The following is a 26523-nucleotide window of genomic DNA, read 5'->3' as shown; positions in this document are numbered from 1 at the left end:
ACAGTAAGGATGGGACACTGTTGACCCCAACTGAAGAGGTAATAGGGGCGGTGGAAGGAGCACTTTGAGGAACTCCTGAATCCGAATCTGGGTGTGGAGGGGCTGTCCTGGTTGACACGCCTCTTCAACATTGCGTGGAAGTCTGGGACGGTGCCAAAGGAGTGGCAGACTGGGGTGGTGGTTCCCCTTTTTAAAAGGGGACCAGAGGGTGTGTGCCAATTACAGGGGTATCACACTTCTCAGCATCCCTGGTAAAGTCTACTCCAAGGTGCTGGAAAGGAGGGTTCGGCCGATAGTCAAACCTCGGGTTGAGGAGGAACAATGCGGATTCCGTCCTGGTCGTGGAACAATGGACCAGCTCTTCACTCTCGCAAGGATCCTGGAGGGAGCCTGGGAGTATGCCCAATCGGTCTACATGTGTTTTGTGGATTTGGAGAAGGCGTATGACCGGGTCCCCCGGGAGATACTGTGGGAGGTGCTGCGGGAGTATGGGGTGAGGGGGTCTCTTCTCAGGGCCATCCAATCTCTGTACAACCAAAGTGAGAGCTGTGTCCGGGTTCTCGGCAGTAAGTCGGACTTGTTTCAGGTGAGGGTTGGCCTCCGCCAGGGCTGCGCTTTGTCGCCAATCCTGTTTGTAATATTTATGGACAGGATATCGAGGCGTAGTCGGGGTGGGGAGGGGTTGCAGTTTGGTGGGCTGGGGATTTCATCGCTGCTCTTTGCAGATGATGTGGTCCTGATGGCATCATTGGCCTGCGACCTTCAGCACTCACTGGATCGGTTCGCAACCGAGTGTGAAGCGGTTGGGATGAGGATCAGCACCTCTAAATCGGAGGCCATGGTTCTCAGCAGGAAACCGATGGAATGCCTTCTCCAGGTAGGGAATGAGTCCTTACCCCAAGTGAAGGAGTTCAAGTACCTTGGGGTTTTGTTTGCGAGTGAGGGGACAATGGAGCGGGAGATTGGTCGGAGAATTGGCGCAGCGGGTGCGGTATTGCATTCAATCTATCGCACCGTTGTGACGAAAAGAGAGCTGAGCCAGAAGGCAAAGCTCTCGATCTACCGGTCAGTTTCCGTTCCTACCCTCACCTATGGTCATGAAGGCTGGGTCATGACCGAAAGAACAAGATCCAGGGTACAAGCGGCCGAAATGGGTTTCCTCAGGAGGGTGGCTTAGAGATAGGTTGAGAAGCTCAGTCATCCGTGAGGAGCTCGGAGTAGAGCCGCTGCTCCTTTGCGTCGAAAGGAGCCAGTTGAGGTGGTTCGGGCATCTGGTAAGGATGCACCCTGGGCGCCTCCCTAGGGAGGTGTTCCAGCTGGGAGGAGGCCTCGGGGAAGACCCAGGACTAGGTAGAGGGAGGTCCAGCTGGGAGGAGGCCTCGGGGAAGACCCAGTACTATTTGGAGGGATTATATCTCCAACCTGGCCTGGGAACGCCTCGGGATCCCCCAGTCGGAGCTGGTTAATGTTGCTCGGGAAAGGGAAGTTTGGGGTCCCCGGCTGGAGCTGCTCCCCCCGCGACCCGACACCGGATAAGCGGACGAAGATGGATGGATGGATATAGTTCTGTTAAATCTTATTAGATACGTCTGGTATATCAAAGCCGTCCCCGAGTGCCGTAATGCCTGCCGTTTTGGAAGATTTTATTAATAATGGTAGTCTATAGATCCGGTTTCCCTACACTGTGCAACAACAGGCCAACATTATAATTCAATTGGCAGCAATTCCTGAGCGTCTGAGAGTTTTTTATTTTATTTTATCTGACTTTTTTTCGGCGTACGCCAATTTAGGCTTTTGGGCGTACGTACACTGATAGTAAGGATCCTACGCACAGTTTTATAAATGAGACCCCAGGTCATTTACGTGGTCATTACGCGGTCAGTCTCACTATCTCTCTCCAACATATAACGCTCTCTCTCTTCAGTCTCTCTCTATCTCTCTCTACCATATAACGCTCTCTTTCTTCAGTCTCTCACTATCTCTCTCCAACATATAACGCTCTCTCTCTTCAGTCTCTTTCTATCTCTCTCCACCATATAACGCTCTCTCTCTTCAGTCTCTCTCTATCTCTCTCCACCATATAACGCTCCCTCTCTTCAGTCTCTCTCTATCTCTCTCTTCAGTCTCTATCTCTCTCCACCATATAACCCTCTCTCTCTCCAGTCTCTCTCTATGTCTCTCCACCATATAACCCTCTCTCTCTTCAGTCTCTCTATCTCTCTCATCAGTCTCTCTCTATCTCTCTCAACCATATAACGCTCTCTCTTCAGTCTCTCTCTATCTCTCTCCACCATATAACACACTCTCTTCAGTCTCTCTCTATCTCTCTCCACCATATAATGCTCTCTCTCTCATCAGTCTCTCTCTATCTCTCTCACCATATAACCCTCTCTCTCATCAGTCTCTCTCTATGTCTCTCCACCATATAACGCTCTCTCTCTTCAGTCTCTCTCTATCTATCTCAACCATATAACCCTCTCTCTCCAGTCTCTCTCTATCTCTCTCCACCATATAACGCTCTCTCTCTTCAGTCTCTTTCTATCTCTCTCCACCATATAACGCTCTCTCTCTTCAGTCTCTCTCTATCTCTCTCTTCAGTCTCTATCTCTCTCCACCATATAACCCTCTCTCTCTCCAGTCTCTCTCTATCTCTCTCCACCATATAACCCTCTCTCTCTTCATTCTCTATCTCTCTCCACCATATAACCCTCTCTCTTCAGTCTCTCTCTATCTCTCTCCACCATATAACGCTCTCTCTCTCCAGTCTCTCTCTATCTTTCTGTCCAGTCTCTCTCTATCTCTCTCCACCATATAACACTCTCTCTCTCCAGTCTCTCTCTATCTCTCTCTTCAGTCTCTCTCTATCTCTCTCCACCATATAACACTCTCTTTAGTCTCTCTCTATCTCTCTCCACCATATAACGCTCTCTTTCTTCAGTCTCTCTCTCCACCATATAACGCTCTCTCTCTCCAGTCTCTCTCTATCTCTCTCTCTCCAGTCTCTCTCTATCTCTCTCCACCATATAACGCTCTCTCTCTCCAGTCTTTCTCTATCTCTCTCACTCCAGTCTCTCTCTATCTCTCTCCACCACATAACCTTCTCTCTCTCCAGTCTCTCTCTATTTCGCTCCACCATATAACACTTTTTCTCTCCAGTCTCTCTATTTCGCTCCACCATATAACACTCTCTCTCATCACTCTCTCTCTATCTCTCTCCACCATATAACGCTCTCTCTCTCCAGTCTCTCTCTATTTCGCTCCACCAACACTACTGTGCTTTCGGGCAGTTGTTGATGCTCCCTCTGAGGATTTTAAAATGAATGCGCTGTCGATTCTACACATCTCAATTCCAGCGGCAGCCACTAGACGGATCGTGGACGATTTGTGTCGGACTTGCGTTTATTTTTGTCAGTGTTTTAACCGCTTGAGGTTAGTTAGCCTACTGCTAATGTTTAGCGTCATCTCAGCCTCGAAAGCAAACAAACATACTGCGTTCATATAACCCTCTCTCTCTCCAGTCTCTCTCTATCTTTCACCACCACATAACCTTCTCTCTCTCCAGTCTCTCTCTATCTCTCTCCACCATATAATGCTCTCTCTCTCCAGTCTCTCTCTATCTCTCTCTCTCCAGTCTCTCTCTATCTCTCTCTCTCCAGTCTCTCTCTCTATCTCTCTCTCTCCAGTCTCTCTCTATCTCTCTCTCTCCAGTGTCTCTATCTCTCTCTCCAGTCTTTCTCTATCTCTCTCCAGCACATAACCTTTTCTCTCTTCAGTCTCTCTCTATGTCTCTCCACCATATAACGCTCTCTCTCTCCAGTCTCTCTCTATTTCGCTCCACCATATAACACTACCGTGCTTTTGGACAGTTGTTGATGCTCCCGCTGAGGATTTTAAAATGAATGCGCTGTCGATTCTACACATCTCAATTCCAGCGGCAGCCACTAGACGGATTGTGGACGATTTGGGTCGGACTTGTGTTTATTTTTGTCAGTGTTTTAACTGCTTGAGGTTAGTTAGCCTACTGCTAATGTTTAGTGTCATCTCAGCCTCGAAAGCAAACAAACATACTGTTGTGCTGTTCTCTCTCTACTAATGCAGCATCAGGCTAGTTTCCTATGTGTGCCTGAACGCATCCCACTTACTTCGCAGGGTTTCCGTAGTGTAGTGGTTATCACGTTCGCCTAACACGCGAAAGGTCCCCGGTTCGAGACCGGGCGGAAACATTCTTCCCTTTTCCCTACGATAGGAAGTTTCGGTGTTTGGTTTCTAAGTCTTAAATGTGTTTTCTGTGTGCAAAAAAATGTTTATGTAGCTTGCTGGGCTAAAAGCTAACGTTAGCTTCCCTCGGGAGAGGCTAACAGTTAGCATCAACAGCTCAACATGTTCTACGTTAGCCAACTTCACTTCCTATCAGCCTTGTTATTCTTCGTGAAAAGTACTGCCTTGGGGAAGACCCAGGACTAGGTGGAGACACATCCAGCTGGGAGGAGGTCTCGGGGAAGACCCATGACTAGGTGGAGGCACGTCCAGCTGGGAGGAGGCCTCGGGGAAGACCCAGGACTAGGTGGAGACACGTCCAGCTGGGAGGAGGCCTCGGGAAGGCCCAGGACTAGGTGGAGGCACGTCCAGCTGGGAGGAGGCCTCGGGGATGACCCAGGACTAGGTGGAGGGAGGTCCAGCTGGGAGGAGGCCTCGGGAAGGCCCAGGACTAGGTGGAGGCACGTCCAGCTGGGAGGAGGCCTCGGGGATGACCCAGGACTAGGTGGAGACACATCCAGCTGGGATGAGGCCTCAAGGAAGACCCAGGACTAGGGCGAGGCACGTCCAGCTGGGAGGAGGCCTCAGGAAGACCCAGGACTAGGTGGAGACACGTCCAGCTGGGAGGAGGCCTCGGGAAGACTCAGGACTAGGTGGAGACACATCCAGCTGGGAGGAGGCCTCGGGAAGACCCAGGACTAGGTGGAGGCACGTCCAGCTCGGAGGAGGCCTGTATGTGACGTCTAAAAATAAACAGCCTTGTGGGGATTAGCTCAAATGGTACAGTGCTCGCTTAGCATGTGAGAGGTAGCGGGATCGATGCCGCATCCTCCATAATATTTCTTCTTCAATTGCAGATGGATCTAGTGCAGCCTGAAGCCTTGTATTTAGCTAGCTAGCTGTTTCTTGTATTTAGCTAGCTACCTTTTAACCTGTGTATTTAGCTAGATAGCTGTTCAGCTGTGTATTTAGCTAGCTAGCTGTTTCTTATATTTAGCTAGCTAGCTGTTTCTTGTATTTAACAAGCTAGCTGTTAATCTGTGTATTTAGCAAGCTAGCTGTTAACCTGTGTATTTAGCTAGCTAGCTTTTATCTTGTAGTTGTTAAATTGTGTATTACGTTAGTACCAGGAGTTTTTTTTCATTTTGCTTTGCTGGCCCCACTATGAATTGCCTTTCTGAGGGGCACTTTAAAGTTGACATATAGAAACCTGTAGAAACTCTGTAGGATTATGAACTCTCTGTTAACCTAATTAAACCTGTTGTGTCTTCACAGAGAAGTGATGCAGTGACAGCAGACGATGTCTACAGCTGCTAGGAAAGACCAAAGAAGAGTCAGGTTTTTCTTCTTGGATGCAGTTCCTGAGATATGGTCCTGTGGAAGTGTGTGAGCGATGACATGGACAGCATTGATGACTACACCTGCACCAAATCCACCACGGGGTGAGGTAAATAAATATAATATATAATCTTCAACTTCATCACTAAGGCTTGTTTGGATATAATATATAGTTCTGTTAAATCTTATTATATACGTCTGGCCGTCCCTGAGTTCCGTAATGCCTGCCGTTTTGGAAGATTTTATTAATAATGGTAGTCTATAGATCCGGTTTCCCTACACTGTGCGACAACAGGTCGACATTATAATTCAATTGGCAGCAATTCCTAAGCGTGTGAGAGTTTTTATTTTATTTTATTTTTTTTTCTCCGCCAGTCGGCATGATTTGGTGTAACGAAAGAACTTCCAGGGTCATTGACATACTGATCAGCATTCACGAGTTGCTTTGCATTGACTATGGTTAAAATAAAAAATCCACGTACGCCCACTTGTAGTCAATCTGTGATTTATAAAGGGAACATTGCTTACAGGTGTGTGTACACACGGTTTTATATATCTGACTTTTTTTCGGCGTAAGCCATTTTAGGCTTTTGGGCGTACGTACCCTTATAGTGAGGATCCTACGCACAGTTTTATAAATGAGACCCCAGGTCATTTACATGTTGCTTTACAGGTGTTTTTCCATTATGTATTTTCCAAACTATGTCGCTGTTCTCATATGTGGCAGTTTCCGTAGTGTAGTGGTTATCACGTTCGCCTCACACGCGAAAGGTCCCCGGTTCGAGACCGGGCGGAAACATTATTAACGTAGCGCCACCTAACTGTAAGGGGTATTTTACAGTCGCTGCATCCGAGCTTACGCGATCCAGTGTGACGTAAAAAAATTGAAAGTGAAGTGATGATAGTTTGAGTCCAGTTTTCTATTTGTTCCTGAATGTTGATCCTCAGGGTTTCCGTAGTGTAGTGGTTATCACGTTCGCCTAAAGCTACACCAAGCCGATAATCGGCCGTTGGACAGTCTGGCGAGGTTGGTGACTCGAGTGTGTTCGGTGTGTCCCGTGCCGTCGTCAATCTGAGGGTCTGTCGGCGTTCATTTTGGCCGACCTGACATGTTCAGTCGGAGGCAGGGCAGTCGGGGACTCAACAGGAAATGGCGAGAGGGATGAGCGTGACGAGAGTCTCTCAAAATCTGAGGAAAATCTTTTAAACTGACCTTTGTTGATCTGAAATGAAAACAGATTCAGCAACTGCACGGGCTATTTCTCTCTTAAAGAGCACATATTATGCTTTTTGGCTTTTTGGCTACAGAACATGTAGCTGGACTTCAATGGCCTTCTTTTGACTGAAAGTACTGCCAAACAACAACTTATAATGTGTGGTCTACATGTGATACTGAGCTGCTCCCTATACTTTAACCACGCCCACTTAGTCAGGCCACGCCCCCTTTCATACCATTTAACCTTAACCGTTAAAGGTAAAGTGTTCTGTGAGGTGTCATTGAACTCAGCAGTTTATTTTTGATTGGTGATGGTTTGACCCGCCCCCTATGTTGTAGCCACGCCCCCTATGCTGTTGCCACGCCCCACGAACCACCTGTGGTTCGTGGGGCCTCTCTCTCTATCTCTCTCTCCAGTCTCTCTCTATCTCTCTCCAGCACATAACCTTTTCTCTCTTCAGTCTCTCTCTATGTCTCTCAACCATATAACGCTCTCTCTCTCCAGTCTCTCTCTATTTCGCTCCACCATATAACACTACCGTGCTTTTGGACAGTTGTTGATGCTCCCGCTGAGGATTTTAAAATTAATGCGCCGTCGATTCTACACATCTCAATTCCAGCGGCAGCCACTAGACGGATTGTGGACGATTTGGGTCGGACTTGTGTTTATTTTTGTCAGTGTTGTAACTGCTTGAGGTTAGTTAGCCTACTGCTAATGTTTAGTGTCATCTCAGCCTCGAAAGCAAACAAACATACTGTTGTGCTGTTCTTTCTCTACTAATGCAGCATCAGGCTAGTTTCCTATGTGTGCCTGAACGCATCCCACTTACTTCACAGGGTTTCCGTAGTGTAGTGGTTATCACGTTCGCCTAACACGCGAAAGGTCCCCGGTTCGAGACCGGGCGGAAACATTGTTCTCTTTTCCCTACGATAGGAAGTTTCGGTGTTTGGTTTCTAAGTCTTAAATGTGTCTTCTGTGTGCAAAACAATATTTATGTAGCCCGCTGGGCTAAAAGCTAACGTTAGCTTCCCTCGGGAGAGGCTAACAGTTAGCATCAACAGCTCAACATATTCTACGTTAGCCAACTTCATTTCCTATCAACCTTGTTATTCTTCGTGAAAAGTGCTGCCTCGGGGAAGACCCAGGACTAGGTGGAGACACATCCAGCTGGGAGGAGGTCTCGGGAAGACCCAGGACTAGGTGGAGACACGTCCAGCTGGGAGGAGGCCTCGGGAAGACCCAGGACTAGGTGGAGGCACGTCCAGCTCGGAGGAGGCCTGTACGTGACGTCTTAAAACGAACAGCCTTGTGGGGGATTAGCTCAAATGGTACAGTGCTCGCTTAGCATGTGAGAGGTAGCGGGATCGATGCCCGCATCCTCCATAATATTTCTTCTTCAATTGCAGATGGATCTAGTGCAGCCTGAAGCCTTGTATTTAGCTAGCTAGCTGTTTCTTGTATTTAGCTAGCTACCTTTTAACCTGTGTATTTAGCTAGATAGCTGTTAAGCTGTGTATTTAGCTAGCTAGCTGTTTCTTGTATTTAGCAAGCTAGCTGTTTCTTGTATTTAGCTAGCTACCTTTTAAACTGTGTATTTAGCTAGATAACTATTAACCTGTGTATTTAGCTAGCTAGCTGTTAAACTGTGTATTTAGCTAGCTAGCTGTTTCTTGTATTTAGCAAGCTAGCTGTTAATCTGTGTATTTAGCAAGCTAGCTGTTAACCTGTGTATTTAGCAAGCTAGCTGTTAACCTGTGTATTTAGCTAGCTAGCTTTTATCTTGTAGTTGTTAAATTGTGTTTTACGTTAGTACCAGGAGTTTTTTTCTTTTATTTTGCTTTGCTGGCCCCACTATGAATTGCCTTTCTGAGGGGCACTTTAAAGTTGACATATAGAAACCTGTAGAAACTGTAGGATTATCAACTCTCTGTTAACCTACTCAAACCTGTTGCGTCTTCACAGAGAAGTGATGCAGTGACAGCAGACGATGTCTACAGCTGCTAGGAAAGACCAAAGAAGAGTCAGGTTTTTCTTCTTGGATGCAGTTCCTGAGATATGCTCCTGTGGAAGTGTGTGAGCGACGACATGGACAGCTTTGATGACTACACCTGCACCAAATCCACCACGGGGGGAGGTAAATAAATATAATATATAATCTTCAACTTCATCACTAAGGCTTGTTTGGATATAATATATAGTTCTGTTGGGCGCCTTCGTTTGAGTTTACCCGGTGGACGAGAGGGTCGCCTCAATGCGCCTGCGGGTTGTGGGGGGGAAAACTCTGACTGTTGTTTGTGCATATGCACCAAAAAGGAGTTCGGAGTATTCGGCCTTCTTGGAGACCTTTACTGGAGTCCTGCATGGGGCTCCAGTGGGGACTCCATTGTTCTGCTGGGGGACTTCAACGCACCGTGGGCAATGATGGAGACACCTGGAGGCGTGATTGGGAGGAACGGCCTCCCTGATCTAAACCAGAGTGGTTGTTTGTTGTTGGACTTCTGTGCTAGTCATGGATTGTCTATAACTAACACCATGTTCGAACATAGGGATGCTCATAAGTGTACCTGGTACCAGAGCACCCTAGGCCGAAGTTCAATGATCGATTTCATAATCGTTTCATCTGATCTGATGCTGTGTGTTTTGGACACTCGGGTGAAGAGAGGGGCGGAGCTGTCAACCGAACACCATCTGGGGGTGAGTTGGGTCAGGGGGTGGGGGAAGACTCTGGACGGACCTGGTAAGCCTAAACGTGTAGTGCGGGTAAATTGGGAACGTCTGGAGGAGGCCCCTGTCCGACAGACTTTCAACTCACACCTCCGGCGGAGCTCAGTCTCTCTCTATCTCTCTCACAATATAACCCTCTCTCTCATCAGTCTCTCTCTATCTCTCTCCACCATATAACACTCTCTCTCTTCAGTCTCTATCTCTCTTCAGTCTCTCTCTATCTCTCTCCACCATATAATGCTCTCTCTCTTCAGTCTCTCTCTATCTCTCTCCACCATATAACTCTCTCTCTTCAGTCTCTCTCTATCTCTCTCTTCAGTCTCTCTCTATCTCTCTCCACCATATAACGCTCTCTCTCTTCAGTCTCTCTCTATCTCTCTCTTCAGTCTCTATCTCTCTCCACCATATAACCCTCTCTCTCTCCAGTCTCTCTCTATCTCTCTCCACCATATAACCCTCTCTCTCTCCAGTCTCTATCTAAGTCTCTCCACCATATAACCCTCTCTCTCTTCAGTCTCTCTATCTCTCTCATCAGTCTCTCTCTATCTCTCTCCACCATATAACGCTCTCTCTCTCCAGTCTTTCTCTATCTCTCTCACTCCAGTCTCTCTATCTCTCTCCACCACACAACCTTCTCTCTCTCCAGTCTCTCTCTATTTCGCTCCAACATATAACACTCTCTCTCTTCAGTCTCTCTCTATGTCTCTCCACCATATAACGCTCTCTCTCTCCAGTCTCTCTCTATTTTGCTCCACCAACACTACTGTGCTTTCGGGCAGTTGTTGATGCTCCCTCTGAGGATTTTAAAATGAATGTGCTGTCGATTCTACACATCTCAATTCCAGCGGCAGCCACTAGACGGATCGTGGACGATTTGGGTCGGACTTGCGTTTATTTTTGTCAGTGTTTTAACCGCTTTAGGTTAGTTAGCCTACTGCTAATGTTTAGCGTCATCTCAGCCTCGAAAGCAAACAAACATACTGCGTCCATATAACCCTCTCTCTCTCCAGTCTCTCTCTATCTTTCACCACCACATACCCTTCTCTCTCCAGTCTCTCTCTATCTCTCTCCACCATATAATGCTCTCTCTCTCCAGTCTCTCTCTATCTCTCTCTCTCCAGTCTCTCTCTATCTCTCTCTCTCCAGTCTCTCTCTCTCTCTCTCCAGTCTCTCTCTCTATCTCTCTCTTCAGTCTCTCTCTATCTCTCTCCACCATATAACGCTCTCTCTCTTCAGTCTCTCTCTATCTCTCTCTTCAGTCTCTATCTCTCTCCACCATATAACGCTCTCTCTCTCCAGTCTCTATCTAAGTCTCTCCACCATATAACCCTCTCTCTCCAGTCTCTCTCTCTCTCTCCACCATATAACCCTCTCTCTCTCCAGTCTCTATCTAAGTCTCTCCACCATATAACCCTCTCTCTCTCCAGTCTCTCTCTATCTCTCTCCACCATATAACCCTCTCCCTCTCCAGTCTCTAAGTCTCTCCACCATATAACCCTCTCTCTCTCCAGTCTCTATCTAAGTCTCTCCACCATATAACCCTCTCTCTCTTCAGTCTCTCTATCTCTCTCATCAGTCTCTCTCTATCTCTCTCCACCATATAACGCTCTCTCTCCTCAGTCTCTCTCTATCTCACTCCACCATATAACGCTCTCTCTCTTCATTCTCTATCTCTCTCCACCATATAACCCTCTCTCTTCAGTCTCTCTCTATCTCTCTCCACCACATAACGCTCTCTCTCTCCAGTCTCTCTCTATCTCTCTCTTCAGTCTCTCTCTATCTCTCTCCACCATATAACGCTCTCTCTCTCCAGTCTCTCTCTATCTCTCTCTTCAGTCTCTCTCTCTCTCTCCACCATATAACACTCTCTCTCTCCAGTCTCTCTCTATCTCTCTCTTCAGTCTCTCTCTATCTCTCTCCACCATATAACACTCTCTCTCTCCAGTCTCTCTCTCTCTCTCTCTCAGTCTCTCTCTATCTCTCTCCACCATATAGCACTCTCTTTAGTCTCTCTCTATCTCTCTCCACCATATAACGCTCTCTCTCTACAGTCTCTCTCTATCTCTCTCTCTCCAGTCTCTCTCTATCTCTCTCCACCATATAACCTTTCTCTATCTCTCTCCTCCAGTCTCTCTCTATCTCTGTCCACCACATAACCTTCTCTCTCTCCAGTCTCTGTCTATTTCCCACCATATAACCTTTTTCTCTCTCTCTCTCTATTCTCTCTATAACTCTCTCTCTTCAGTCTCTCTCTATCTCTCTCCACCATATAACGCTCTCTCTCTCCAGTCTCTCTCTATTTCGCTCCACCATATAACACTACCGTGCTTTTGGACAGTTGTTGATGCTCCCTCTGAGGATTTTTAAAATGAATCTCGATTCTACACATCTCAATTCCAGCGGCAGCCACTAGGCGGATCTCTTTGGGTCTTGCGTTTATTTTTGTCAGTGTTTTAACTTGAGGTTAGTTAGCCTACTGCTAATGTTTAGCGTCATCTCAGCCTCGAAAGCAAACAAACATACTGCGTCCATATAACCCTCTCTCTCTCCAGTCTCTCTCTATCTTTCACCACCACATAATGCTCTCTCTCTCCAGTCTCTCTCTGTCTCTCTCTCTCCAGTCTCTCTATTTCTCTCTCTCCAGTCTCTCTCTCTCTCTCTCTCTCCAGTCTCTCTCTCTCTCTCCAGCCATAGTCTTTCTCTATCTCTCTCCTCCAGTCTCTCTCTCTCTCTCTCCACCACATAACCTTCTCTCTCTCAGTCTCTCTCTATTTCTCTCTACCATATAACACTTTTCTCTCCCAGTCTCTATCTATTTCTCTCCACCATATAACACTCTCTCTCTCCAGTCTCTCTCTCGCTCCACCAACACTACTGTGCTTTTCGGGCAGTTGTTGATGCTCCCTCTGAGGATTTTAAAATGAATGTGCTGTCGATTCTACATCTCAATTCCAGCGGCAGCCACTAGACGGATCGTGGACGATTTGGGTCGGACTTGCGTTTATTTTTGTCAGTGTTTTAACCGCTTTAGGTTAGTTAGCCTACTGCTAATGTTTAGCGTCATCTCAGCCTCGAAAGCAAACAAACATACTGCGTCCATATAACCCTCTCTCTCTCCAGTCTCTCTCTATCTTTCACCACCACATACCCTTCTCTCTCCAGTCTCTCTCTATCTCTCTCCACCATATAATGCTCTCTCTCTCAGTCTCTCTCTATCTCTCTCTCTCTCTCTCTCTCTCTCTCTCTCCAGTCTCTCTCTATCTCTCTCTCTCTCTCTCTCTCTCTCTCTCTCTCTCTTCAGTCTCTCTCTATCTCTCTCCACCATATAACGCTCTCTCTCTTCAGTCTCTCTCTATCTCTCTCTTCAGTCTCTATCTCTCTCCACCATATAACGCTCTCTCTCTCCAGTCTCTATCTAAGTCTCTCTCTCTCTATCTCTCTCTCATCTCCAGTCTCTCTCTATCTCTCCACCATAACCCTCTCTCTCTCCAGTCTCTATCTAAGTCTCTCCACCATATAACCCTCTCTCTCCTCTCTCTAAGTCTCTCCACCATATAACCCTCTCCTCTCCAGTCTCTAAGTCTCTCTCTCTCTCTCAGTCTCTAAGTCTCTCCACCATATAACCCTCTCTCTCTTCAGTCTCTCTATCTCTCTCATCAGTCTCTCTCTATCTCTCTCTCCACCATATAACGCTCTCTCTCCTCAGTCTCTCTCTATCTCTCCACCATATAACGCTCTCTCTTCTCTCTATCTCTCTCCACCATATAACCCTCTCTCTTCAGTCTCTCTCTATCTCTCTCCACCACATAACGCTCTCTCTCCAGTCTCTCTCTATCTCTCTCTTCAGTCTCTCTCTATCTCTCTCCACCATATAACGCTCTCTCTCCAGTCTCTCTCTATCTCTCTCTCAGTCTCTCTCTATCTCTCTCCACCATATAACACTCAGTCTCTCTCTATCTCTCTCTTCAGTCTCTCTCTCTCTCTCCACCATATAACACTCTCTCTCTCCAGTCTCTCTCTCTCTTCAGTCTCTCTCTATCTCTCTCCACCATATAGCACTCTCTTTAGTCTCTCTCTATCTCTCTCCACCATATAACGCTCTCTCTCTACAGTCTCTCTCTATCTCTCTCTCTCCAGTCTCTCTCTATCTCTCTCCACCATATAACGCTCTCTCTCTCCAGTCTTTCTCTATCTCTCTCACTCCAGTCTCTCTCTATCTCTGTCCACCACATAACCTTCTCTCTCTCCAGTCTCTGTCTATTTCGCTCCACCATATAACACTTTTTCTCTCCAGTCTCTCTCTATTTCGCTCCACCATATAACACTCTCTCTCTTCAGTCTCTCTCTATCTCTCTCCACCATATAACGCTCTCTCTCTCCAGTCTCTCTCTATTTCGCTCCACCATATAACACTACCGTGCTTTTGGACAGTTGTTGATGCTCCCTCTGAGGATTTTAAAATGAATGCGCTGTCGATTCTACACATCTCAATTCCAGCGGCAGCCACTAGACGGATCGCGGACGATTTGGGTCGGACTTGCGTTTATTTTTGTCAGTGTTTTAACCGCTTGAGGTTAGTTAGCCTACTGCTAATGTTTAGCGTCATCTCAGCCTCGAAAGCAAACAAACATACTGCGTCCATATAACCCTCTCTCTCTCCAGTCTCTCTCTATCTTTCACCACCACATAATGCTCTCTCTCTCCAGTCTCTCTCTGTCTCTCTCTCTCCAGTCTCTCTATTTCTCTCTCTCCAGTCTCTCTCTCTATCTCTCTCTCCAGTCTCTCTCTATCTCTCTCCAGCACATAACCTTTTCTCTCTCCAGTCTTTCTCTATCTCTCTCACTCCAGTCTCTCTCTATCTCTCTCCACCACATAACCTTCTCTCTCTCCAGTCTCTCTCTATTTCGCTCTACCATATAACACTTTTTCTCTCCAGTCTCTATCTATTTCGCTCCACCATATAACACTCTCTCTCTCTCCAGTCTCTCTCTATTTCGCTCCACCAACACTACTGTGCTTTCGGGCAGTTGTTGATGCTCCCTCTGAGGATTTTAAAATGAATGTGCTGTCGATTCTACACATCTCAATTCCAGCGGCAGCCACTAGACGGATCGTGGACGATTTGGGTCGGACTTGCGTTTATTTTTGTCAGTGTTTTAACCGCTTGAGGTTAGTTAGCCTGCTGTTAATGTTTAGCGTCATCTCAGCCTCGAAAGCAAACAAACATACTGCGTCCATATAACCCTCTCTCTCTCCAGTCTCTCTCTATCTTTCACCACCACATAACCTTCTCTCTCTCCAGTCTCTCTCTATCTCTCTCCACCATATAATGCTCTCTCTCTCCAGTCTCTCTCTATCTCTCTCTCCAGTCTCTCTCTATCTCTCTCTCTCCAGTCTCTCTCTCTATCTCTCTCTCCAGTCTCTCTCTATCTCTCTCAGCACATAACCTTTTCTCTCTTCAGTCTCTCTCTATGTCTCTCCACCATATAACGCTCTCTCTCTCAGTCTCTCTCTCTATTTCGCTCCACCATATAACACTACCGTGCTTTTGGACAGTTGTTGATGCTCCCGCTGAGGATTTTAAAATGAATGCGCCGTCGATTCTACACATCTCAATTCCAGCTGCAGCCACTAGACGGATTGTGGACGATTTGGGTCGGACTTGTGTTTATTTTTGTCAGTGTTTTAACTGCTTGAGGTTAGTTAGCCTACTGCTAATGTTTAGTGTCATCTCAGCCTCGAAAGCAAACAAACATACTGTTGTGCTGTTCTTTCTCTACTAATGCAGCATCAGGCTAGTTTCCTATGTGTGCCTGAACGCATCCCACTTACTTCACAGGGTTTCCGTAGTGTAGTGGTTATCACGTTCGCCTAACACGCGAAGGCCAGTCGCGTATAGGTGTAGACGACTTTCTCGTAAAAAAAAAAAAAAAAAAAAAGATGTTTTCCTGACCGGAAGCCTCTCCAAAAGAACAGGGTTCGAATCCCCCCTTACCCAAAAAAATTGTCCTGTATTTAGTTCAGAATATTATGCTACAGCATGTCTGTATTACACAAAACAATTATATATAAAATTTTTAACCGTTTAATTTAATTCAATATATTTTTTTAAAATGATGTGGAAATATGATAACACCTCATGATTTGAATGTTATGACAATAATACTTTTACATGCTGCTACTGGTAAAAGTTGAATTTAACTTAATAATAGTACATTTTTGAATAATGATACAAAATTGCAAAAGCACTATATCAATTTATGTTTAATTTTATTTCATTTTTAAGACGTTTACTTCCTCAGTCAAATAAAGACACAGTGATGCTTTCAAGATATTTTATTAAAAACTACCTAATTCTAAAACACCAAATAAAGATCTAAAACACAATACAAATCTAAAACACACAATAAAAATGTACACACTGTGTAAAATAAAATTACACTTATTTACACTTTTACAGAAGAGTGCATGTGAACAACTGAGAGACTGTGATGTGATGATGAAAAAGTTATGATGATTCAGACCAGATATCCAGTGAAGGTGAATAAAGTTGAATAAACTAAAATATCACAATGAAACAGTCCTGACTAAGTACAGTAGTGTGTGTGTGTGTGTGTGTGTGTGTGTGTGTGTGTGTGAGAGAGAGAGAGGGTATATTTGAAGTTGAAGTGTTCATTTTTTTTTCTCTGCCACCCATCTGTCCCTTTCAGCCTCATAGAAGTCCGACAGTTTGAACTCCCCCCAGGTCATCTCCTTCCCCATGCCCTGTGCCTTGTAGAGGGAGAACACTCTGGAGGGGCAGTAGATGTATTTCCCTGGTACCCCGGGGAAGCTGTCATGTACGTGAGGGCTGTCAGGGCCTTGCTTTAGGGGTTGATGACAGAACCTGCACAGGCGACCTGTTGGAAGCTGCACTTCTGACTTCCTCTTTGCCCTTTCCTCTGCCACCCTCCTCCACTCAGCCCCCCTCTGTCTGGCGCCCTCCAGCTCCCGCTCAAAGAATGGAGACGCAGCAAAGTCCTCAAAAGACATCCGAGGGTTTGTGAGGCCTTCGTCTGCATATGTCTTAAACACCTTTGTGGAGCAGTAAAAGTATTTGATTGTTTGTGTTTGATAAAAGAAATGAACTGATGAGCCATCGCCAAGATACCGGGACTTGGGCTGACCACAGGCTACACAGTTCCTGGTCTTTTTTTTCTGCTGCTGCGGCTGCTGCTGATGTTGTTGTTGTTGCATTAACTCTGCTACAATCCGCTCCACTGTAGCCCGGCTCAGGGACTCCTCCTGGGGTGGAGCAGCAGGTGAAGGGTTGAAAGTAGCAGGAGGTAGAGTTACGACAGGCACGCTGGTCGTTTGACTGCCTGTAGTCAAACTGTGCCACAGCTGCTGTGTCTCCAAAACTTTCTCTGGGCTGGTATTGAGGGAGGAGCTGGTGTTTTTTAATTTGGCCAGATGCTTTACATATCTGGAGATATGTTGGCATGTGGTTGGATGAAGGAGGCTGTTGGGGTCAGTGCACGCTCTCTGGACCATGGCAGCATAGTCTCGTCCACCCGCTTCAGAAAGTCTTTTGACCCATGGTGCTTAACCAGAAGCCCGTCGATGGCAGCTCTCATGGCTTCTGTCCACCGGCTGTGGTCCAAGACTTGAACAAGGCCTCCCGTCTTGATTGGTCCAGTGCGGGCGGCCGGGGAGGAAGGAAGAAACAGGCAGCGGTGCTACCCTGAATGGTGTAAACAATAAAGCCTACATTTATTATATTGTTTTTTGCCAAACTTGGATAAAACATGGATTAAAAAAAATGTATATGTTGATTGTGTGAAGAGTTGATCAGTTAAATTTGTTACATTTATCATATATTATATTCTCCCATAGTTTTAAACTTTGGATACACTAAGTTATTCCGTATTAAATATTATCAGGCCTGCTTTATACTGTGAGGTCTGTATACCTGTATCCATCAAAGACTGAGTCTCTGATTTGGCTCTGGCCGCAGCTGGTATCAAGGGTGGCTGGGACTGCTGGGACTGCTGGGATTGCTGGGACTGCTGGGATTGCTGGGACTGCTGGGATTGCTGGGACTGCTGGGATTGGGAAAGGGTTTCAGAGCCCTGCTGGAAAGATAGGATGGGCACCACTCCAACTGGCTCATCACTGGTCTCCTGAAATATAACATTAAATATAGTGATTTAGTCAGTGAGTCTGTCGGACGGTCAGTGATTGACAGTGAGTGTTTAGAGTGGATTACCTGAGAGTCTGTGTCCACCACAGCAGCAGGGCAGTGATCCTCTGTCTCCATGGCTACAGCAGCTGGGATGTTGGGCTGTACCTTGTGCTTGTCCCAGTTCAACACAACAGGACGACAACCTGGCTCCACAAACTGCAGTCCAAATCTCTCCCTGTGTCCCTGTTTGTATTTTGCAGCCTGGGATATTTTGCTTGGCCTGTCACCTTGACAGAGGCTGTGTTCAGTCCTGAAATTAACAGGGGGTCGAACACAGCTGGCAGCTCCACACCAGGCTGTTTCAGGTCCACCAGCCTCTGGAAGTTCCACCGCACCACTCCAGTCATTGCCTGGGCCTGGAAAAGTTCACAGGACACCCGGTTGCCTGTCACCCACTGGGCTTGGTGAAAGTGGAAGCCCTCCTGCTGAGAGGTGCCTCTCACTGGAATCCAAACAGGTACAGCAGCTCCTGCACCCTTGTTGTAGTTGAGCTGCAAGGTACCACCATACCTGTAGAGAATTCCCTCCCCGACGTCAGGGTCGCTCAGGCAGCCTCTCAGGATGTGGACGCGTTGGATCCTCCACAACTTCAGCATGGAGGCCTTAAACAGGGGCACATCATTGGCGTCCTTTGCCAGGTAGAAGTGGTGCAACACATCTTCAACCCTCTGCAGCAGCTCCCTCGGCTGTGGCACCTTTGTCCTGCAGTGCTCTCTTATGTGCTGCTTTGTCGGATTTGCAGGAGAGATTCCACAGAAGGTGTATGCCTCTGTGAGCCTTTGTAGATCCCTCTGGTCCACCACAACAAATGCTGCAGAGAGGAACTGGCAGAAGGAGCTGAACAGAGGGTGATGTTCAGACACACACTCCCTGGTAAAGCGCCTCATGCAGTGAAACAAGTCTAACTTGATGCTGATGTCTTTGTTAAACTTGCTCCTCGAGGCACTGTTGTTGGCAAGGTTGCCAGAGGTCGCCTTCGCCACGGTGGCCTCTGATGTCCTCCAGCAGTCCCACAGCAGCTGCTCCTGATGACCAGGGTCCAGGACCTTGAAGGCAGCACAGCAGTCCCTAAAACATTGAAAATTAATTTCATTAGAGCCACTACAATATGTTTTGTAAACAGTGAGTCTTATTATATTTACAGTTTAAAAGGATATACTGTAAGTTTACTATATAATTTGTGTTTTTTTTTTTTTATTTATATGGACTATTAACAAGGAGAGTCAGATTACACAAATTAACTGCAAATTAAGTAATACAAAATGGACATGAGGACAACAACAAACAAAACAACATAAAAACAAGTATATACATTTAATTTCAACTTATATTTATACCTGTCAACCCAGTGGTAGCTTGCCTTCCTCACTCCAGCTGCAGTGTAGCGCCGAGACAGCCCCTCATACAGAGGATAGAGGGACCGATCGCACTCCGACTGCAGCATCACCCAGCTCAAGATCATCCAGTTCTCATTCATTATGGCATAGGAAGACATTGTGCCGGATGACAGCACCACCTTCCTAGCCACTTTGCGTGTGTGATCTGACCTGAGTACTTGTCCAAACGTCCCCTGTAGCAACAGAGTGAGGAGCTGCTCCTGCCGTTGAAACTCACGGACCAGGCAGTCGACCAGGTAGTGAGAAGAAATAGACACTCCACACCAGCCGTCAGCATCGGAGTAGCCACCGAATGGAGCCGGAGTGTCTGCCTGTCTGAGAAGCCCAGTGATGGTTCTCTGGCCGTAAACTCCTGCCTCAGCATCCCTGATGTTCTGCACACTGAGCAGGTAGGCCAGGTGGGCTCTCTCATATTTAAGGTGGAGTGCCTCCGTCAGCTGCTTAGCCATGTCCTCCGGTGATCTGCCGCTGCGCCTCATCTCATCCATTACTGATTTGCAGATGGCCTTTTTGTGAGTTAGGAAAGCCGGAACAATGTTGCTGAAGCGCTCTGGTAGCTTCTCCAGCCACTGGGGCTTGTCAGCATGCCAGTACTTCCTACAGGCCTTGCAGGTGAGCCGTGAGGCTAAAAATATAGTACTGGCCGCTGGTGCCAATGATAACTCTTGGCCTTCCAATGCCAGAAGAAGCTACCTGAGGGTTGGGACAATCATGAAGGCAGGGCAAGATGTAATTGTTCCTTACCCTCTCCATGATTGTGTGCTCCGGCTTCCAAATGAAAAAGGATGAAGCTGACAGTATTTAGGTGATGGCAGCTCAGAGATTGAGTCTATGAGCTCAGGCTGAGGTGGATTACGCCACAAGGACAGCATGTTCATAGGATGACGAACAGGACGTGACCCCGGCCACAGCCCCAACGCCTCCAGCTCAGTCTTCATCCAAATTTTCTGCTGGTGGGAGCAGTTCCACTGCGCTACATCCTGAGCATAGCCAGGGACAGAGGCTGCAGGCTGGTGTGGCACATCTAAAGGGACAGATGGTGCTGGACTTGGCAGAGCTGTAAAAGAGTATAACATATACACAGTCAGAGAAAAGAAAGAGAGCTCCATATTAAGACTGCTACAGTTATAACAGTGTTACTGAAATGTATACCTTCATCAGGGACAGTGTCTCTCTGTGCTTCCACTGATGGTAACTCTAGGATGGTGAGATAAAAACAGTAAAGGCAAGTGAGACATACTCATTAAAATAAGATATTATTTCTCACAGTATTCAAGAAAATAAAGCATTTACCTTCAGGAAGAAATGGAGCTGATGTTATCCCAGGCTCTGACAAAGTAGAGTGGGAGATGACATATATTATGAGTAATATATATAAAAGACAGTGAAATATTAATTTGATTTTCAGAATGAAACTGATGTGAGGTACACTGGTAGTATAGGAGGACAACATACTTTGTCTCAACACATTAGGCGCCTGTTCTTCTACCCCAAGCTGTGGGGCGAGGGCGAGCAGCTGAGGAGGGACCGGCAGCGGGGCCTTTGTCGTGGCTGTGGGAACAATTTGGTCACATAACATGATACCGTCACACAACATTCAGTACAGTTTGAAGTGAGAAATGAACTAATATAATAACCTTTCACAGAAGCAACAATCCCAGAGGAGTCATCAGGCTCGGCAGGTCTGGAAACAGTCGCTGTTGGCTCCGTCCTGTGTGCTGTAAAAACAATTCAGTGTCATTTTCCTCCCACAGTCAAGTCTGTTTATGCTTCAGAATGTGTCTTTACCTGTTGTCTCTCTAACAAACTGTGAGTACAGACTGAAAACTAAAAAAACCTTAAATTCTGAATTGCTATTTATTTGCAATGACAAAACACAATGCTTTTAAGAAAACAGGTAAAGCACAGAAACAATATGAATATATAGTAAGCACACTGCCTGTCATTCAAAGATGTGGCATGGCAAAAAGAAAATGCCAAATCCTTGAATGACAGCCTGAGAAAAAGCATGCAAAAAAAAAGAAAACACTTACCATCTTCGCTGACCTGTTAATTCCTTAGGTTAGTGGGAGAGTAAGAGAACACAAGCATCAGACCAGGCCTGAACACGGCCAAAATAACAAACTAGTTGAAGGAGAACAGTAATAGCAGGAGGATTCTGCTGAGAACAGAATCCTCCCTCTACACCGATGGAGAAAAACCTGTTGGTGGAGACACAGCCGGGGCTCTGGAGACTGCTGCTGGTCCTGAAAGCACAGGTGACTACTAGATTAGACTACAGTACTATCGTAAACAGTAAGAGTTTAAAAAACACTCTGTTAATTAAACTATCTCCACCTACTTAGTTCAGTGGCAAATTTACAGGGAGACAGATTCAGCATCCCCCTCTCCAACTCCTCGTCTTCCTCCATCGCTAGAAGATTAAACAATAACAATTATTGTGTGTCAGGTCATAAAATACTAAACATCTGTATTTGCATATTTTTGTGTACTGACCTAGAATGCTAGATGTAGGCGGTGTAGGGGCAGCTGATGTAGTGGAGACTCCTGCAGGTGGTGGACAGGACTCCCCAGACTCAGCCCTCTGCTGCTTGAGGATGTACTGCTGCAGGTTGTACATCTTGCTGTTTTTGATGCACTTTACTCCTACGATGAAGGCAGCATATCCGTCTGCCCTGCTCTCCCAGATCTGCCTCCAGGTGTCCTTTGCCCTGGCTCCAAAGCCGACAGTATTGTCACCCTCTGATGCCACTGGTGGCGCAGGCAGCCTGGAAGCTAGATACTCCCTGAGGTCCCTAATTTCCTGGAAGCTCCTGGCATAGTCCAGAAATGACAGCAGGCTGTCCTTGTTGTGTCCCTGAGGGTTGAAGGTCCCATCTCTCTCCTCCTCCTCTACCTTTTTCATCAGGTAGATGGTGTAGCCAACATCATTTTCCAGGAGCCACCTAAACAATTTACCCTTGTACTTGCCAAACTGCAGCACATACTCCCCCATCACCTCCAGTCGGTCAGACACATCCCCTCCCCGCTCAAAGACCACAGTGAGAGCATTGGTCTTCACAAGGTCATGTCTCTGAGGGGGAGACTTGTCCTGAAGAGAAGGGTTCTTTTTGATCCGCATGGCCTCGTCAGAGGGATCCTGCCGCAGATGACCTGATGGACCCTTCCTGAAAGACACCATAGTCTTTCCGGGAAAGAAGTTGGTTGTCTTCTTCATTATCTCCTGTGCACAGCAAAACACAGTGTATATTATATAGTAATAATCAAAATATAGTCATACTGTTACATAAACAGTTATTTATTTTAACATCAATCAGCATTTGTAATGACTAAGTAACAGCACAGATAGATAGATAGATAGATAGATAGATAGATAGATAGATAGATAGATAGATCAAAATGTATTATTCACATATTAATCTATTAACAATAATTCTATATGCTGTTTGCCATAGCAAATGAACCCCATCTTAGACATAAACTGTATTATTTAATTGAAAATATACACAAGAATTGCCTGAAACACGACTGTAGCTAAATAGTATCCATATTATATAGTAATAATTAAAAAGACAGTCATACTATAAACAGTTATTCATGTTAACATAAATCAGCCTTTTTAATGACTAGGTAACAGCTAGACAGACATAGAGATAACTAGATAGACAGATAGATAGAACAAAGTGTCTGTGTTTAACCTATTATCAATTTATCCCCATTTTAGACATATTGTAGTATTTAGCCATTGAAAATATTCTGAAACACGTATGTAGCAGCAACATATTAACAGTACCTCTGTGTTTAATGGTTTGTAAATAAATAAACACTATGAAAGAGTCAAAGAAAGCACAATAGCAATGTCTGTAAGAGAGATGTGCAACGTAACATCATTACAAGTACACGTTACTGTAAACGCTGACATGTACATAACGTTACATGAAAAACATGAATGTGCTGACGTTATTGTTAGCTAACGTTAACGTTACCTTAGCTAAGTAAACAACAGTTTGAACCTGTCAATCAATCCTAAAACAACTAACAGTGTATAACAACAGTTTGCCCATATATACAACGGAGACACGTTAATTTAATACTTACGTTTGATAAGTTGACAGCTTGTAAGACGACAGAACAGTTGAAAAAACACCGTATATCGACCAAAACTCCGTGCACTTTATCTGTGTCTATGATGCGACGTCTGTCACTGTGAGGAAACAAGGAAAAAGAAGAAAAAAAAGAGTCTCTCCTTAACTCTATCCACAGGGGGAAACAGCGCCCCCGAAATCCAGCTTGTGGCCACAAGTATATGACAGCCGTAGTTTAAGACTTACCATAGAGAATGAATGGTAAAAGTTAAGAGAATTAAGCCCTACTATTCACGGCTCCCGCTCGAAAGGTCCCCGGTTCGAGACCGGGCGGAAACATTGTTCTCTTTTCCCTACGATAGGAAGTTTCGGTGTTTGGTTTCTAAGTCTTAAATGTGTCTTCTGTGTGCAAAACAATATTTATGTAGGGCTAAAAGCTAACGTTAGCTTCCCTCGGGAGAGGCTAACAGTTAGCAACAGTTAGCATCAACAGCTCAACATGTTCTACGTTAGCCAACTTCACTTCCTATCAGCCTTGTTATTCTTCGTGAAAAGTGCTGCCTCGGGGAAGACCCAGGACTAGGTGGAGACACATCCAGCTGGGAGGAGGCCTCGGGAAGACCCAGGACTAGGTGGAGGCACGTCCAGCTCGGAGGAGGACTGTACGTGACGTCTTAAAACGAACAGCCTTGTGGGGGATTAGCTCAAATGGTACAGTGCTCGCTTAGCATGTGAGAGGTAGCGGGATCGATCCCCGCATCCTCCATAATATTTCTTCTTCAATTGCAGATGGATCTAGTGCAGCCTGAAGCCTTGTATTTAGCTAGCTAGCTGTTTCTTGTATTTAGCTAGCTACCTTTTAACCTGTGTATTTAGCTAGATAGCTGTTAAGCTGTGTATTTAGCTAGCTAGCTGTTTCTTGTATTTAGCAAGCTAGCTGTTTCTTGTATTTAGCTAGCTACCTTTTAAACTGTGTATTTAGCTAGATAACTATTAACCTGTGTATTTAGCTAGCTAGCTGTTAAACTGTGTATTTAGCTAGCTAGCTGTTTCTTGTATTTAGCAAGCTAGCTGTTAATCTGTGTATTTAGCAAGCTAGCTGTTAACCTGTGTATTTAGCAAGCTAGCTGTTAACCTGTGTATTTAGCTAGCTAGCTTTTATCTTGTAGTTGTTAAATTGTGTATTACGTTAGTACCAGGAGTTTTTTTTCTTTATTTTGCTTTGCTGGCCCCACTATGAATTGCCTTTCTGAGGGGCACTTTAAAGTTGACATATAGAAACCTGTAGAAACTCTGTAGGATTATGAACTCTCTGTTAACCTAATTAAACCTGTTGCGTCTTCACAGAGAAGTGATGCAGTGACAGCAGACGATGTCTACAGCTGCTAGGAAAGACCAAAGAAGAGTCAGGTTTTTCTTCTTGGATGCAGTTCCTGAGATATGCTCCTGTGGAAGTGTGTGAGCGATGACATGGACAGCATTGATGACTACACCTGCACCAAATCCACCACGGGGTGAGGTAAATAAATATAATATATAATCTTCAACTTCATCACTAAGGCTTGTTTGGATATAATATATAGTTCTGTTAAATCTTATTATATACGTCTGGCCGTCCCCGAGTGCCGTAATGCCTGCCGTTTTGGAAGATTTTATTAATAATGGTAGTCTATAGATCCGGTTTCCCTACACTGTGCGACAACAGGCCGACATTATAATTCAATTGGCAGCAATTCCCTAGCGTCTGAGAGTTTTTCATTTTATTTTTATTTTTTTTCTCCGCCAGTCGGCATGATTTGGTGTAACGAAAGAACTTCCAGGGTCATTGACATACTGATCAGCATTCACGAGTTGCTTTGCATTGACTATGGTTAAAATAAAAAATCCACGTACGCCCACTTGTAGTCAATCTGTGATTTATAAAGGGAACATTGCTTACAGGTGTGTGTACACACGGTTTTATATATCTGACTTTTTTTCGGCGTACGCCATTTTAGGCTTTTGGGCGTACGTACCCTTATAGTGAGGATCCTACGCACAGTTTTATAAATGAGACCCCAGGTCATTTACATGTTGCTTTACAGGTGTTTTTCCATTATGTATTTTCCAAACTATGTCACTGTTCTCATATGTGGCAGTTTCCGTAGTGTAGTGGTTATCACGTTCGCCTCACACGCGAAAGGTCCCCGGTTCGAGACCGGGCGGAAACATTATTGTCGTAGCGCCACCTAACTCTAAGGGGTATTTTACAGTCGCTGCATCCGAGCTTACGCGATCCAATTTGACGTAAAAAAATTGAAAGTGAAGTGATGAGAGTTTGAGTCCAGTTTCCTATTTGTTCCTGAATGCATCGTGTTGATCCTCAGGGTTTCCGTAGTGTAGTGGTTATCACATTCGCCTAAAGCTACGCCAAGCCGATAATCGGCCGTTGGACAGTCTGGCGAGGTTGGTGACTCGAGTGTGTTCGGTGTGTCCCGTGCCGTCGTCAATCTGAGGGTCTGTCGGCGTTCATTTTGGCCGACCTGACATGTTCAGTCGGAGGCAGGGCAGTCGGGGACTCACCAGGAAATGGCGAGAGGGATGAGCGTGACGAGAGACTCTCAAAATCTGATGAAAATCTTTTAAACTGACCTTTGTTGATTTGAAATGAAAACAGATTCAGCAACTGCACGGGCTATTTCTCTCTTAAAGAGCACATATTATGCTTTTTGGCTTTTTGGCTACAGAACATGTAGCTGGACTTCAATGGCCTTCTTTTGACTGAAAGTACTGCCAAACAACAACTTTTTCTGCTCACGTTCCAACATAGGGATGCTCATAAGTGTACGTGGTACCAGAGCAGCCTAGGCCAAAGGTCAGGTAGTGCGGGTAAATTGCGAACATCTGGAGAAGGTCCATGTCTGACAGACTGTCAACTCACACCTCCGGCGGAGCTTTTCGTGCATCCCTGTCGAGGCTGGGGGCATTGAACCCGAGTGGACAATGTTCAAAGTTTCTATCAGTTCATATCTGCCCGAAATTTCTCACGATTGACAAGGGTCCAGGCCTGAGGTCATCTATAGGTCAAAATTGACTTTTGGTCATAGCGCCTCCTGCTGGCAACTGGAAATCTGCCTTATATGACAAAACATCATCTGATTTACATGAACCTTATAATGTGTGGTCTACATGTGATACTGAGCTGCTCCCTATACTTTAACCACGCCCACTTAGTCAGGCCACGCCCCCTTTCATACCATTTAACCTTAACCGTTAAAGGTAAAGTGTTCTGTGAGGTGTCA

At 45.7% G+C, this 26523-nt stretch overlaps 2 protein-coding genes and 5 non-coding genes across 7 annotated transcripts; 5 read left to right on the top strand and 2 right to left on the bottom strand.

Moving 5' to 3' along the window:
• The first annotated feature begins 4150 nt into the window (after positions 1 to 4150).
• Positions 4151 to 4223, top strand: trnav-aac (transfer RNA valine (anticodon AAC)). The gene has a single exon. It is a non-coding gene; the product is annotated as a tRNA-Val (tRNA).
• Positions 4224 to 6321: 2098 nt separating this feature from the next.
• trnav-cac (transfer RNA valine (anticodon CAC)) lies at positions 6322 to 6394 on the top strand. Its single transcript has one exon. It is a non-coding gene; the product is annotated as a tRNA-Val (tRNA).
• Positions 6395 to 7649: 1255 nt separating this feature from the next.
• Positions 7650 to 7722, top strand: trnav-aac (transfer RNA valine (anticodon AAC)). Its single transcript has one exon. It is a non-coding gene; the product is annotated as a tRNA-Val (tRNA).
• An 8486-nt stretch (positions 7723 to 16208) lies between these two features.
• Positions 16209 to 19779, bottom strand: LOC114566294 (uncharacterized). The gene is made up of 5 exons (XM_028594619.1): positions 19098 to 19779; positions 17988 to 18828; positions 17785 to 17943; positions 17488 to 17698; positions 16209 to 16591 (listed from the first exon to the last, which is right to left on the bottom strand). Exons 1-5 carry the CDS (start codon positions 19643 to 19645, stop codon positions 16209 to 16211), a joined length of 2142 nt encoding a protein of 713 aa, XP_028450420.1. The 5' UTR covers positions 19646 to 19779.
• Positions 19780 to 19821: 42 nt separating this feature from the next.
• LOC114567070 (uncharacterized) lies at positions 19822 to 23309 on the bottom strand. Its single transcript, XM_028595966.1, has 9 exons — positions 23256 to 23309; positions 21654 to 22380; positions 21499 to 21570; positions 21359 to 21403; positions 20795 to 20875; positions 20613 to 20708; positions 20451 to 20486; positions 20310 to 20354; positions 19822 to 20214 (listed from the first exon to the last, which is right to left on the bottom strand). The coding sequence occupies exons 2-9, from the start codon at positions 22372 to 22374 to the stop codon at positions 19898 to 19900; spliced, it is 1413 nt and encodes a 470-aa protein (XP_028451767.1). The 5' UTR covers positions 22375 to 22380; positions 23256 to 23309; the 3' UTR covers positions 19822 to 19897.
• Positions 23310 to 23935: 626 nt separating this feature from the next.
• Positions 23936 to 24008, top strand: trnaa-agc (transfer RNA alanine (anticodon AGC)). The gene has a single exon. It is a non-coding gene; the product is annotated as a tRNA-Ala (tRNA).
• Positions 24009 to 25379: 1371 nt separating this feature from the next.
• On the top strand, positions 25380 to 25452 carry trnav-cac (transfer RNA valine (anticodon CAC)). The gene has a single exon. It is a non-coding gene; the product is annotated as a tRNA-Val (tRNA).
• Positions 25453 to 26523: the final 1071 nt, after the last annotated feature.

The sequence above is a fragment of the Perca flavescens genome, chromosome 13, assembly GCF_004354835.1.
Source record: "Perca flavescens isolate YP-PL-M2 chromosome 13, PFLA_1.0, whole genome shotgun sequence".
Classification (NCBI taxonomy): Eukaryota; Metazoa; Chordata; class Actinopteri; order Perciformes; family Percidae; genus Perca; species Perca flavescens.
This window is presented reverse-complemented; position numbering and strand designations above follow the sequence as displayed.

Coding starts and splice junctions, on each gene's coding strand:
- LOC114566294 (XM_028594619.1), bottom strand. CDS start 19,645: ATGGATGAGATGAGGCGCAGCGGCAGATCACCGGAGGACATGGCTAAG. Junction 17,944..17,987: donor TGAACACAGCCTCTGTCAAG/GTGACAGGCCAA, acceptor AAATACAAACAG/GGACACAGGGAGAGATTTGG. Junction 17,699..17,784: donor TGGTGGACACAGACTCTCAG/GTAATCCACTCT, acceptor GTTATATTTCAG/GAGACCAGTGATGAGCCAGT.
- LOC114567070 (XM_028595966.1), bottom strand. CDS start 22,374: ATGAAGAAGACAACCAACTTCTTTCCCGGAAAGACTATGGTGTCTTTC. Junction 21,571..21,653: donor GCCTACATCTAGCATTCTAG/GTCAGTACACAA, acceptor TTAATCTTCTAG/CGATGGAGGAAGACGAGGAG. Junction 20,215..20,309: donor AGACACTGTCCCTGATGAAG/GTATACATTTCA, acceptor ACTCTTTTACAG/CTCTGCCAAGTCCAGCACCA.